Source organism: Eubalaena glacialis, chromosome 7, assembly GCF_028564815.1.
Source record: "Eubalaena glacialis isolate mEubGla1 chromosome 7, mEubGla1.1.hap2.+ XY, whole genome shotgun sequence".
In the NCBI taxonomy this organism is placed as follows: domain Eukaryota; kingdom Metazoa; phylum Chordata; class Mammalia; order Artiodactyla; family Balaenidae; genus Eubalaena; species Eubalaena glacialis.
Genome location: NC_083722.1, coordinates 104852578 through 104867297, shown reverse-complemented (window position 1 = coordinate 104867297; position 14720 = coordinate 104852578). Strand labels below are relative to the sequence as shown.

Here is a 14720-nt window from a genome sequence, read left to right as displayed (position 1 = left end):
ATGGAAGGATCTGCATGCACAAAGTCTTGGTGTTGTGACTGAGCTTGGCTGTTGGGGGCATGTAGGAGTGTAGCGTGGCCGAGAACTCAGGGCGTGAGTGGGTCAGGGCAAAGTGTGAAGGATAAAGCTGGGAAAGCTCTTGGGAGCCAGATTGAAAATTTGGACTCTATTCTGTGGGTGATATGGAGCCATAGAAGATTTGAAGCAGGAAACTTATTCAGACTGAAGTGTGGCAGAAAGGAACTTCCAATCCTTCCCCCTCTTTTCCCCCTTTCTCCCATCCTTCCTTCCGGGGAGAGGGACTCCCATCAGTAGGAGAAAAAGACAGAGTCTTGGTAGATGTTACAAGCGTGGAGCTTATGCTATGGAACGCGGCCGCTATTAGTGACACAGAGGTTTGCTGGCCTTGTGGTTGTTTTATATGGAGAAATCTAGAGCCGGTGAAGCCATTTACATTCCAGATCCAGAAGGTTGCTGAGCCCTTCCCAGAGCACCTGAGACCGCGGGGTGTCAGGGAGGTAGTGGTGCAGGGCGGGGGGGAAGGGTGGACCAGGGAGAAGGGGCTGAGGTGGGCTGGATGGGTGACTCAGCAGGAAAAGGGAAGAGTCTTGTGGCGCATTCTCCAGACCCTAAACTACTCAGGGTCGTCTGATCACTCGGTTTCCCTTCCAGGATCTGGCGGTGGACCGGTTACCTCCACCCTTGGGGTCACCGCGGAGCACATGCGCATGGTTTAGACGGCTCCCAGGCTGGCGCTGCGGAGCAGGTGAGCGGGGGCCCAGGCCCCAGGGAGGAGGGGTGGTGGGGGCCAGGATGAGGAAGGCGCTGCTGAGATGGGGCAGGAGAGATGGGCAGGAGGCGTCGGGGGCGAAGAGAGGCAGGAGTTGAGGAAAACTAGAGGTTTCCAGTGTGTGTGGCCGAGGGGTGGGCGTGGGGGGGGGATGGTGGAGCAATGGGGCCAGAAGAGGCCGAGGAGGGAGGGGCTGGCCTGGGGAGGAAGGCAATTAGATAGAGTCATGGCCGCACGTCTGTCCTTCCTCAGGACTGTGTCTCCAGCTGACGTAATTTGGGAGCCCAACATCGGGGGTGGAGGAGAAATCATTTCTGCCACTTTTGGCTTTGCGGGAGGCACCTGGATGTGTCTGCTGTTACTTAATGGCTCCAGCACCTGCCAAGGTCTCTGCAAGGGTCGGAGCTTGTTACTGATGATGAGTGAAAGGTACCTACCTGATTCCTGCGCCTCACCCTGCTCCCAGCTCCCCGCGTGGCCCGCAGAAGCCACTTCACGTCTGGGGGACCGCAGGGCGAATTGAGAGGCGTATCTGTCATGGAAGAAATCCTGGTCGCTGGCTTGCTTCTCCCTGCCACGTGACCCTGGGCAAGTCCCTTCCCTTCTCTTGGTCTCAGTTTTCCCACGTGTACCGTGGGGAGGTAGGACCACGGGATTTCTGAGTTGCCAACACGTGTTCACCCCCAACAATGACGACCCCCAACCCCGCCAGCTGTTACCCAGCCCTGGCTGGGGCCGTGCAGGGAGGTGCAGGCGGGACCCAGAGCCTTGATGGTGGAAACCCCTTCTGTGGTCACACGGGCTGGGGCAGGAGCTGTCCTGAGGCCTGGGAAGCTGGCGGCGCCTCACAGGGCACATTGAATTTGTGTTTGAAAATGTAAGTGACCAAATAGATTGGCCTTTTAAAATTCCAAATTGGTCGTGGAGACAGATGGATTGGATAGGTGGGAAGGAAGGAGGAAGGGAGGGAACTGCTGGCAGCAGCCGCCTTGTGCTGTGAGATTAGATTCTGGGACTTCTGCTGGGAACACCCCACTCTGTCCTCCTTGCCTGCCAGGAGCCAGGGGTGAAAACCTCCCCCAGGTTCTAGCCCAGAGAGCATATGGCAACCAGGCCACAGAAGCTGGTTCTGGATGGTGGAATATGAAGCACCCAGGTGGCGTATCTGCTTGGACCTGCTAAAGAGCTCCGTGAGACATGTCCTTTGGAGTCGTAACCATGGGATGGATCTCGAGCTGTCACCCGTCTGTGTTCCGACCCTGTGGGGACAGAGCTTTCCTTATTCCCAGCTTCTGGGGTAACATCCTTCATTGAGCATTTAAGCCTCAGGGTCACAGTGAATTTCCTCCTGCTGTCCTTGTAACGAGGCATTGTGAGACCAGGGTCCTCTGTTTTTCAAAGTGTGATAGTCTAGAAAGTCATACAAACTGATGTTTAAAAATTACTAGTAGTCTTTCCTTTCCTTTCCTTTCCTTTTCTTGCTGTTGCTCCATAGATGAAACAAACTCATCTGAGAAATCTTCTCAGAGTCCAGAACAATGGGATGATGAAGTCACTGCATAATAATATTGACTGTGTATTCATTCATTCCTTTATTCATTCATTAATTCATGGAGCATCTGGTATTCGCCAGGCTCTGTTCAGGGTGCTAAGCATGCAGCAGGGAGAAAAACAGACAAAAATCTGTCCTCATGGATCCTATATCCTGATTATAGGGTGGTGAGACAGATATTAAACAAAACAGTAAGATAGTTAAAGTGTTGGATAGTAATAGGTGCTGTGAAGAAACACAAAAGCAGGAAGTAGGACTGGGGAGCTGCAGAGTTGGTGAGGGTGGTGTCAGGGTGTCCAGTTTTTTTTTATAAATTTATTTATTTATTTATTTATTTATGGCTGCATCGGGCCTTCATTGCTGTGCATGGGCTTTCTCAAGTTGTGGTGAGCGGGGGCTACTCTTCATTGTGATGCGTGAGCTTCTCATTGCAGTGGCTTCTCTTATTGCGGAGCACAGGCTCTAGGCTCACGGGCTTCAGTAGCTGTGGCTCGCAGGCTCAGTAGTTGTGGCGCACGGGCTTAGTTGCTCCGCGGCATGTGAGATCTTCGCAGACCAGGGCTCGAACCCGTGTCCCCTGCCTTGGCAGGCGGATTCTTAACTGCTGTGCCACCAGGGAAGCCCCAAGGGGTGTCCAGTTTTAAGTAGCAGGCCAGGGATGGCCTCATTGGGAAAGTGACATTTGAGCCAAGGCCTAAAAGAGGTGAGGGAGCGAGTTGTGGGATCTGGAATTCCAGCCAGAGGGCACAGCCAGTGCAAAGGCCCTGAGGTGGGACTATGCTTGGTGTGGCTTTGGAGCAACGAGGAGACTGAATAGTGGGGACCAGGGCAGGGACGATGGAGGGGTGCAGGGTGCCCCTCGCAGGCCACGGCAAGGGCTCGGCTTTCAGGACCTGTGAGATGGCAGCCAGGGGCGTGTTGAACATGGGAGGGCCGTCACGTGACTTGCAGTTATGGAAGGATCGGTCTGAGGGCTGTGTCTGGCAGAGGCTCGGAGAGGTGCGGGGAGGCGAGGAGGGCAGCAGGAGGACCAGGAGGGAGCTCCCGCAGTGACCCCGGGAAGAGGGGGTGGGGCTCCGTGTGCGCAGTGGGAGCAAGTGGCCACGCTGTGACGTGACCCAGACAGTAGACGTGACGTGCTGCGTGGGGAGCAGAGGGGAGCTGCGGGCGGGGAGGCGGGGGGACAGAGGTCAGGAGTTCCGTTGGAGAGTCTGTTACATTGAGCGGCCGTGTCCCAGCTGGAGAGGGGCCTGGAGCTCAGAGGCGGGTGCAAAGTTGGAAGTCGTTGGTGGTCAGGAAGCGACATGAGGTCACCCAGGAGTGAGTGCTGATGGACACAAGGTGAGTCCAGGTCCCCAGATTTAGAGATGGGGTGAGGAGGAGGTGAGGCGGCACCACCCTCAGCTCAGCACCGCGGTAAGTGCTGTGAGGGTGCGGAGGGGTGTGATTCCTGCCGTCTTCAGGGGCCGCAGCGGGCCATGGGCCCCGACGGGGCGGACGTGGCGAGGGGCGCACCTTGGGCTGCCTTCCTGGGGAGAAGACTGAGGAGGAATCTGCAGGTGGGAAGTTGGGCTCGGGAGGGGGCCAGGGGGTGGTGGTGTGCGGACGGATGGCGGCGCTCTGGGGATCCCGTCCGTCCTGTGAGGAAGCAGAGGCGGCAGGCCCGTGGGGAGGGGGATTGGAGCTGCAGGGCAGTCACAGCGAAGGCCTCAGCTGATTCCCTCGGGGGCCGCGGTCGGGTGGCCCTTCAGAGTTGCCCCGAATTCGGGCAAGCCAGCCTTGCATGGACCGGTCCTTGGACGTGGGCCCCTCCGGAGGGTGGGGCATGCCCTGGGGCCGGGCAGCTCCCTTCTGCCCGGGGCCATTCCAGAAGGGCCCCCTCTGGGCCTTGAGCGGGGATGCCCCCGGGCTGGGGAGTAAGTCCTGAGGGACCTGGGGGTGCGGCCCAGTGCCCACCCCCACCATCCACCGGGGGACGTCGCCAGGCCCTTGTAAGACAGTGGCATGCCAGGGTCTGTTACAAGAGTTGGCGAGTTTGGGGTTCCCTGGAGAGTCAAGACTGATGGAACCCAGCAGCTGTGATGCGTCCGACTTCCGGGTTAAGTTTTCCTTTGTGTTCCATAGTTTCTGCAGCTGAATTTTGTAAAGTGAGACAGCCCGGTTCTAGAGACTTAAAGGAGGGGCCTCACTTAAGTCAAGATGGTAAGGGATGGGGAGCACAGACCCGGAGGAGGTGTAAGGGAGAACCCAAGGGCATCCGGCCAAGGTGCCAAGTGGCAGCACACACAGCGTGGATTAGTGCAACGTGGGGGATCCTCGGGAACTTCCAGAAAGACCAGGGAGGGACACTTGTTGAAGTATGGCTCTTCTGTTGTCAAGGAGACAGAGGTTCAGATTATCATCACTCAGTGAGAAAAGGGAAGGTGGAAGAGTGACCTTCTGAAGGCCAGGGAATTGACAGCATCAGAGTTTCACTTTCTTCCGTGAAAACTTTCCTCTGTGGTTTACTTGTTTGGTTGATTGCGTAGCCAGGCTTACAAGGATGGAGCCATTTTCTAACCAGGTCAGTGAAAACCACATCATTCTCTCTTCCCCCAGATTCTAACAATGACAGGTAGTAATGCATGGAATTGTTGGTAGTCTACATTAGGGCCTTGGTGCCAACAGATCTTGTTGAAATCCTGCCTCTGCCATACATGAGCTGTGTGACCTTGGGTAAGTCACTCATCCTCTCTGAGCCCCTGCTTCTTCACCTATAAAGAGAACAATATCTACCTTTCTGTAAGGGTTTCTGTAAGGGTTTAGGTGGGAAGACACCTATGAAAGCATCTCCCTTCATCCTTGGCATTTGGGAGGCTTCAAAAGATCTCAGTCCCTTTTCTGTCACTGCAGTTAGGAGCTCATGATTTGACCCTGAAGGGATGTGCCAATTTCCCTGGCTCCCAGGGAGAGGAGGGTGCTTGGGTGCAGTGTTCCAGGAACCTCCCACTTGGGCAAGTTTCTTATTTGTGTCAAGACCATTCTCTTCCCCTCCATCCTCGATTCCTGCCATGGGCACCACTGGTCTCCATCCACCCAGCCTGCTGATAAGCCAGGAACAATGTTATCGCAGCTGCCAGGCCCTGTGGGGTAGAATTCCTTTGTTGGGCAGTCTTGGCTCCCTTGGGGGTTCTGGGTGGATCCAGGTTTATTTACATGGGCTGTTGAGAAGGCCTGGGGCAGGGCCTGGCTCCTAGTAGATGCTCAGTGAGTATTCACTGGATGGACAAGTGAGTGAGTGGTGAGAGCTCTATAGATGGTGGGGCAAGACCCACATCTGGAAAGAGTGAGACTGGATTTGGAAACAGTGCTCACATGTAGCTGTGTGGCAGAGGGACAATGTAGCACCAGGAGTTAGGAGGCTCCAGCCTGGCTCCTTACTGTGTGATCCTGGGCGGGTCACGTCACATCTCTGAGCCTTTTAAAAATATCTGTCAAGTGGAGCTAATAATAATTTGTAAACTGTAAAGTACTGTATAAACAGAAAGCAAGTGTTGGTGACGATGTGGAGAAATTGGAACCCTTGTGCAGTGTTGGTAGGAATGTTACAGTTGCTGTGGAAAATCACATGGCAGTTCCTTAAAGCATTAAGCATAGTATTACCGTACAATCCAGCAATTCCACTGCTTGGTATATACCCCAAAAAATTGAAAGTGGGGTCTTGAAGAGATATTTGTCCACCCATGTTCCTAACAGCATGATTTGCTGTAGCCAAAAGCCAAAAGGCAGAAGCAGCCCAAGTGTCCATGGATGGGTGATATAAACATACAGAGGAATATTATTGTAGTGTAAACATACAAAGGAATACTGTTCAGCCTTAAAAAGGAAGGAAATTCTAATACATGCTACAATATAGGTGAACCTTAAAGACCCTATATGAGGGGCTTCCCTGGTGGTGCAGTGGTTAAGAATCCGCCTGCCAATGCAGGGGACATGGGTTTGAGCCCTGGTCTGGGAAGATCCCACATGCCGTGGAGCAACTAAGCCTGTGCGCCACAACTAATGAGCCCACATGCTGCAACTACTGAAGCCTGCGCACCTGAGCCCGTGCTCCGCAGTGAGAGAAGCCACCGCAGTGAGAAGCCCGCGTACCACAGTGAAGAGTAGCCCCCGCTCACCGCAACTAGAGAAAGCACATGCACAGCAATGAAGACCCAATGCAGCCAAAAATAAATAAATAAATAAATTTTAATAAAAAAGGCCCTACGTGATAAGCGACATAAGCCAGTCACAAAATGACAAATTCTGTACGATTCCACTTATATGAGATACCTAGAGTAGTCAAATTCATAGAGATGGAAAGCTGAATGGTGATTACCAGGTCCTGTGGGGAACAGGGATTGGGGAGTTACTGCTTAATGGGTACAAAGTTCCAGCTGGAGATGAAGAAAAAATTCTGTGGCTGGATGGTGGTCATGGTTGTACAATGTGAATGTACTTCATACCACTGAACTGTACACTTAAAAATGGTTCAGGGCTTCCCTGGTGGCGCAGTGGTTGAGAATCTGCCTGCTAATGCAGGGGACGCGGGTTCAAGCCCTGGTCTGGGAAGATCCCACATGCCACGGAGCAACTAGGCCCGTGTGCCACAACTACTGAGCCTGCGCGTCTGGAGCCTGTGCTCCGCAACAAGAGAGGCCGCGATGGTGAGAGGCCCGCGCACCGCGATGAAGAGTGGCCCCCACTTGCCGCAACTAGAGAAAGCCCTCACACAGAAACGAAGACCCAACACAACGAAAAATAAATAAATTAAAAAAAAAAAAAAAAAAATGGTTCAGATGGTAAATTTTATGTTACGTGCACAATAAAAAAATTTAAAGTGCTGTATAACCACCACCACCTTCATGAAAACAATTTACTTTGGCTGGAATTGAGCCTTTCTACTTATCTACGTGTAGAATGGCTAAATCCTGAATAATTTGAATTTCTGGGTGAATTCTTGATGACATCACCTCACCAGGTGGTTATGGGGGCTCTCTGGGCTCAGAAGTGGAGAGGAGACATGAAGTAGATAGGGCTTCTGTATTTGAATGTCCTAGGATGGCTCAGGTTGGGGCCGCCACCAAATGAGAGAACATCTGAAAACGCTCTGTGATTCTAAAAAGCTTCACCAGTTCTCACTGTGGTGCTTGCCGTTACCCCTGTAAGATCTGTGCCTTTTTAAAAAAATTAATTAATTAATTGTTTTTGGCTGTGTTGGGTCTTTGTTGCAGTGCGCGGGCTTCTCATTGCGGTGGATTCTCTTGTTGTGGAGCACGGGCTCTAGGCGCGCGGGCTTCAGTAGTTGCGGCTCGCGGGCCCTAGAGCCAGTAGTTGTGGCGCACGGGCTTAGTTGCTCCGCGGCATGTGGGATCTTCTGGGACCAAGGATCAAACCCGTGTCCCCTGCATTAGCAGGCGGATTCTTAACCACTGCACCACCAGGGAAGTCCCAAGATTTGTGCCCTTGAGGGAGGAAAATGAAAACCTGTGGGTTGATAGGAGAATGATCTCACTAAAGAACTTAACCCAATATTATGTCTTCATCTTGAGGCCAAGAAGCTGCCTCCCATAAAAAGGAAAAATGTCTCAGACAAGTAGATGGTGGGTAACGTCATTAATCTGCTGCGGATTGTATCTTGAAATGACACTCGTAAGAAAGAAGTTAAGACGCTGAATTGTCCTGCTGCTTAAGTCAGCGGTTTTTAAAGTGTAGACCACCTGAGTTGGACTCATCAAGCGATCTTATAAAAAGAGACACAGTCCAGGCTTCCACCTCAGACCTACTTAATCAGGATTTCTGGGGACAGAGCCTGGGAATTGGTAATATTGACAAGCCCCTTGGTGATTCCTGTTGATTGACGGAGAAACAAGAGCCTGGGACCAGCCCCAGCAGATTAATTGGGAAGCCAGGGACAAACACCTGGTTGGGTGGCTGCCATCTGGGGTAGCCGCCGTTTTGATGGGAGAAAAACCAGCAACGGTCTCCGGGGTTCTGAGGTGTAGTCACAGGGGGAGGCAAGCAGGGGTCAGTGCTTGTCAGAAGCGGCCTCCTCTGATACAAAGCGGTCAACAGCCCAGACCGGCTGAGGGGCAAGGGTCCCCCACAAGGAGGTCTGATGTTTAAGTAACCGGGAAGTTCACCCAGTACTCATGCGACAGTTGAGGTGTTACCAGTGCCTAGCGGGCGGTGCATTTTCTGCCACTACCACGCCAGTGTGTGTATCCCACGTAACACCTGATCCTCGATATTCCAGGGCATCTTGTCTGCTGCTCTGCTGCCGCCTTTGCGCCTCTGAATTTTAAGTACTTGGTTATGAATTTGTCTCCCACTTTATACCAGGAGTGAGTTCCTCAAGGGCAGGAATTACCTGGTTTACCTCTCAGGGCTGGGCACACGGTAGGCACTTCCTGAACTGTTGCAGGAGCATCTGGTGAACTTCCTGGTGGCTTAAACATGAGATCTACTTGCCAGAAACCTCTGTCCCTCATCCAGACTGGTGTGATGATTTCTTTCATTTTAGAGGATGCAGCCTCTGCTCTTTTTGCTAGAGTCTGGAGATGGTAGAAGTATGGTGTGTAGGGAAGGCACATGTATATTCAGAGTGTCTGTTTCAGAAGAACAAAGCACTGCCTCTTCCATGATGGAAGCCGTTCAGTGTAATCAACCTGCCACCAGGTAACTGGTTGGTCACCATATTGGGACTCCGTGTTGGTCTCTGCTCCTGGCTGACTGGGCACTCAGCAGTAGCCAGGCCAGCCTTGGTGAGTGGAAGCCCATGTTGCTGAGCCCATGCATGACCTCCATCCCTTCCACTGTGACCCACTAGGCAATGGCAGAAGTGGCTGCAGAAGGAGGCTGACTGGTCCCCACGGGATGGGTCACACCTCGACTTTAAAGGATGATTGAAATCCTCCTCTGCTGAAGTCACCCTTTGATGAGCATTAACATGAGATACAAATGTTTTCATATTCTTTGCCCATTCAGAGAAATATACCTCTTTCCCAGACCTCCTTGTCACCAGTGTTCCAGTGATGTTCCTTCCAAAGTTCCTGACCATCCAGCAAAACCATTTTCCATAGCCTATAAATTGGTATAGACTCTTTTTTTTTTTAAATTGAGGTATAGTTGTTTTACAATGTTGTGTTAGTTTCTACTATATAGCGAAGTGACGTCGAGTTCCCTGTGCTATACAACAGGGGTATAGACTCTTACCTGTGGCCATTTCTTCCTTCAGGCAAAATGCACAACCAGGTGCACTGTTCAGAATTTTCCCCACCAGGAGGATTTCCTTCCACTGTCCTCTGGAGATGCTCCAAAAAGGGACTCCAGTGCTGCAGCATCCACCTTTGAATTTTGAACCCAGTTTACGTTGATTCTGAAGTCATAAACTGTTGGGTTCTACCACTGCCCACTTTGTTTTATCGGCAAGCTTCTGCTTTAATATTCTTTGGAGGGGCCCAACCCAGTGGAAGGATCTGTCACTAGACAGATCTTCTCTCTGATAAGTTGAAATGGTCCCCCATCCTGGATCAGCTCTCAGCATGCCTGCTCGTAGGATGAGCGTCCTGAGACCCAGCTCCTCATGACAGCCCTTTAAATACTTGCAGGTATCGGCTGAGCCCTACCTCTAGGAATTTCTCTGAGCATCATATTCAGCTGCAGCCAGGCACTGTGATTTCTGGTTTCTCTTCTAAAGCCCTTTACTGCCCTGACATGATTCCCACAGCCATGAGGTACCCTCAGGACTCAGAGACCAAACTATGAGATCAAATAGCCTTTATTTCCAAGAACAAACAAGATTCTCAGACAGCAATAAATGGATAGAGTTAGCTCTTAGACAGTTATGGTCATTCAACAAATGTTTCATGGGTATTTCACCATGTGTAAGACCTGAAGAGTGTGATGACGGATCATATCCATGGACTGACGTGGACCGGTTCAGGAAGAAGAGCTCTAAGCGCCCCCTTCTTGCCATCAATAGCAGTGATACAGAATGAATGTAAAATGTCTGGAATGCATTTGATGCCTCTCTTTCCCTACCCGAAGCCCCTCTGATACCAGCAGGAAGTGGGAACCAGTATTAGCTTCATACTGGCCTGGAGCCTAGAATTAATGATGCTTGTTTCTCCTGACACCTGAATACTAGGTGGTGATGGTTACATTGTTTGGCCCGAGTCACCCACGCATGCCATTGTAGTTGCAGACAGCATTCCTGTCTTGATGCCTAAGCAAGATTAGAAAGGTCTAGCAGTTGGTTTGTTCATTTTCCATGTATTTTAAGAGATATTTATTAACCCATTACTATGTGATCTAACTAGTGTGCAGCAAGGGACTTTCACTGCCTTTCATCAACACTCCCTGGTTCCTAAGATACAACTCATGGTTGTCTGCATTTTTGCAGCCTCAAGACTTCTGGACCCCTTAGTACTCAGCTCTGTTTAACCTTCTGTGCTTCTGTTTGCCATTTAATAATTTCCTATGATTGTTTCTTTCAAATGCTGAGGAGGGTTTTTGGCATGCATGTATGGTTGCTTAAAAAGTACTCAGGTAGTTTGTCTGTCTGTCCATCCATCTATCTACCTATCTATCTATTTATCTATCATCTACCATGTTTAGGCTCAAATATACATACACACAGACATAGACACACACACATATTATGTTTAGAGTGTAAAATACACCCCCAGGCATACACATCCATGGTAATCCCGTTACCCCGGGGGACAGTTCTACAAGGGCTTCAAATCATTGCTTAATGTCTAAAGGTATTAAAAGGCTGTATTAGGATCTTGGTCTTTCTCATGAACATGCAGTAATGAAACTTATATAACTCTCAAGTTTAAGGAATTTAGTGCTCCAATCAACCGTAAAAACCTATTTGTGGGCGTTGAAGCATCTGACTGTATTTAAGAAGCGTTTGTCAAATTATTGCTACTGCTTTCATGATTGTCACCAGCATTCTGTTGAGGGCGGGCAGTGAATGATGAGGGTGAACGCAGCAGAGGGAGACTGAGGGCACTTTGTGGTCGCCTTGGAGCCATCTCTGTGCCCAGCACGGGCATTGAAGCCAGGCCATGGACACATCAGTCACAGCACTTCCCAGGTGAAGGCGACAGCCAGTCTTCATTGTGGGCATCGTGACACATCCCATGGGCATTGCTGGGCTGGGCGGGCAGGGCGTAGGGTACATGCTTTGCCCTACGGAGCAAGGCTGTCCCGGCTAAAGAACTCCAGGCCCAGCTGTGGGGCGTCATTGCCAAGGATGCAGTGCAGGTGGTGCCAGCTCACGAGCCCTCTGCTTCCACCAGCAGGTGACCCAGGTCCAGATGTTCATGGTTTAGACTCCTCTAGAGGAGAGGGGTGATCTTGCGTCATCTTGCAAGGGTCGGGGTTGCAGGTGTTTCGAGCCCTGATGCAGGAGGCTCAGGAAGAGACCTTCAAAAACCCACAGATGTCTCCCAGAGAGCTGGGCTGGTGTGGTGACGTCAGCGGCCCACGCAGCCTGGGTTGGGAGCTGGCTCTGCCCATGCTGTGCTGAGCAGCTTTGGAGCATCACCTCTTAATCCCAGCCTCGACTCTTCCCCACTGAGCCCAGGAGGTTGACACTCACGACTTGAGAGCTCCCACCTGCATCTCCCCTTGCCGTTGGGGAGGTAACCTCCTTGCGGTTATTACATTTTACATTGTTCTCTAACCCCCTCCTCCAACCTGCCTGCCCAGCGCTCAGGAACCTGCCTCCCTATAGATGAGCCATGTGGCACAGGGGTCAAGAGCTCTGACCTGAGAGTCAAACGGACGAGAGTCTGAATCCCAGCTCAGGAAAATGGGTTCCATAAAAGTGCCCCTCTCATAGGGCTGCGTGAGGATGCAGGTGGTCAGGAGCACCAGCACGAGCCCGGCAAGTAGAGGGTCTTGTGAGGAGGAACCCCAAGAACCCTTAGACTGGGTCCAGAGCAGCCACTCTGATGGACTCGGTGCTTCCCCACAGATGTTTCCCTCTGTTGTATTCAGATCAGGTAACAATGGGCCCGCTGTTCTGGGAGGGGCCTAGGGTGGTCCCTCAGATCCCAGCAGCCTGAGCCCACTGGGAGGGCAGACACTTCCCTGGCTGGACGTCTCGACGATGGACAGGGATCTCAGTGACGATGACAGTAAGTACAGCCTGTCAGGGCGAGGGGCGCCCGCCTCCGTGGGTCGCTGAGCTGAAATCTCCCCGCTGCCCTCAGCGCTGTCTTGGTTCTGCGTCTGTATCGCTAGAGCATCCCTTCCTTCCTTCCTTCCTTTCACATGTAAAGCCCATTTGCAGCCTGCAGGCTGTTCTTCCATTAGGTGCCTCCGGGCAGTGGAGAAGGAAGGTAGAAAACCAAGGTGAGGACTTTCCTCCCTAACCACGTAACACTGTCCAAATCTTAGATTCTCTATCCTTCCTTTCTCTGATTGATAGTCACCCCTCCCCCACCCAAGCCAAATGTGAGCCTGAATATCAGGATTCTCATTTCAGTCGGAGTTGCATCAGTTCTTAGATGAGGTTAATTTTAAAGCAATGTCAGTGAAAGGTCTTTACGCACGATCTCCCTCTAGCAAAAAGCTCGCTTGTTCATTACTGATCCGGAAACATAGTCCAGGTGACCCCATCTTGTCATTAGTGGGACAGAAATACAATGGAATCTAAGAACTAATTAAAGAGATGAAGAAGGAAGTGGTATTTTAAGAAGAAATGTGCTATGTTTTAAAACAAGAAAGTTGGATAGTGAGTTTGGAACAGACAACGTGGGGAGTATCAGGTTGGGAATTGGCAGGCTAGGGTTCAAGTCCTAGCCCTGCTGTGAGTTGGCTCTGTGATCTCGGTCAAGTCACTTAACCTCTCTGAGCTTCAGTTTCCCCATCTGTAAAAGGAGATTGGTCAGGAGTTCTTAATTTGAGGACCATGAAGGTGAAGGCAAAATACTGTATGTATGGGCTTTGTGTGTGTGTGTGTGGGGAGCGGGAGGGGAAGGCATCCACAGCTTTCACTTGAATCCCAGAGAGGCCTGTGACACTAGTACTTTTTCAGAGTTACCGAACTTGGTGACTCTGAAGGTCCTTTGCAGGCCCAACACTCTTTCCTGCCTTTAAGTGTTAGTGTCTCCGAGCTTTAAGCCTCAGAGCTGCAGTGGGATATAAAATGAACCCATGCTAATCTGAGAGAGCTCAGTTTAAATTTTGTTGGAGTCCTTTTTCATATTGAAGTGAGAGACTGTACCTAGATATTTTAGCATGTATTTGAGGAGGACCGACTCTGATCTCTGATATATTGGAAATTGTGTATCCATAGTCTTATTCTAATAAGCTTCTACTAACAGTCGAATGCAATCTTTCTTCTTAAAAAATACTGCTCATTAGCATTCTTTCAGTTTATTCTTGGAGTTTGTTGTAGTAGACATGGGCTATGTCAGACCTGGATTCAAATCCAAGCTCTGCCTCCTAATTGCTGGGTGACTTTGCCTAAGTCACTTGACCTCTCTGAGCTTTATTTCCCCCAATAAAAATAGAGATGGTGTCATCTTGCAGAATTGGTAAAAGATTAATTGGATGTAAAGTGCCTAATATATCACTCAGCCCAGAGTAGGCATGGAGTAAATGTTGACTCTAGAGAATTATCAGATTATGTCCCCGAGAGCTTTAAAATTAAACTGCTATTAATGGAAAATATTACCACCATGGTGTTTCTGTTTTGGCATCAAGCTTTTTGGTAAGCAAGGTAAGAGGAAGGTGAACTCTTTTTAGTTCCCTTAAAATTCTAAAAACTCTGATCCTGCCATAGGATCACCCTATGTGCTGGTTTCCAACATAATCAAACCTCAGGCCGGCATTTAGGGTCTACTGCAAGGTGTGAGATTGTCCAGAAAGTTTTTAGAAACACGGTTGACGAAATCTGAAACTAGGTAAAGTTTTCTCCTGGTTTCAGAAAGGGAGCCTGCTATGGGACTTCTGTAATTTATTTATTTATTTATTTATTTTTAAAGCTTTTTCTTTCTTTTCTTTTTAAAATAAATTTATTTTATTTATTGTTTATTTTTGGCTGCGTTGGGTCTTCGTTGCTGTGTGCAGGCTTTCTCTAGTTGCGGTGAGCAGGGGCTACTCTTCGTTGCGGTGTGCGGGCTTCTCATTGCGGTGGCTTCTCCTGTTGTAGAGCTCGGGCTCTAGGCTCACAGGCTTCGGTAGTTGTGGCGTACGGGCTTCAGTAGTTGCGGTGTGCGGGCTTCAGTAGTTGTGGCACAAAGGGTCGGTAGTTGTGGCTCACAGGCTCTAGGGCACAGGCTCAGTAGTTGTGGCGCACGGGCTTAGTTGCTCTGCGGCATGTGGGATCTTCCCGGA

The 14720-nt window shown here is 50.6% G+C and overlaps 1 protein-coding gene across 3 annotated transcripts in view; it reads left to right on the top strand.

Moving 5' to 3' along the window:
• Positions 1-12443: 12443 nt before the first annotated feature.
• SSUH2 (ssu-2 homolog) overlaps positions 12444-14720 on the top strand; it is a 38771-nt gene continuing 36494 nt past the window's right edge. For all 3 annotated transcript variants that reach the window (XR_009701514.1, XM_061195562.1, XM_061195563.1), the window contains exon 1: positions 12444-12514. Coding sequence is in view for 2 of the 3 variants with exons in the window: in XM_061195562.1 (XP_061051545.1) it covers positions 12487-12514 (28 nt within the window). In the remaining variant the exon portion in view is untranslated. The remainder of the gene's footprint in view (positions 12515-14720) is intronic.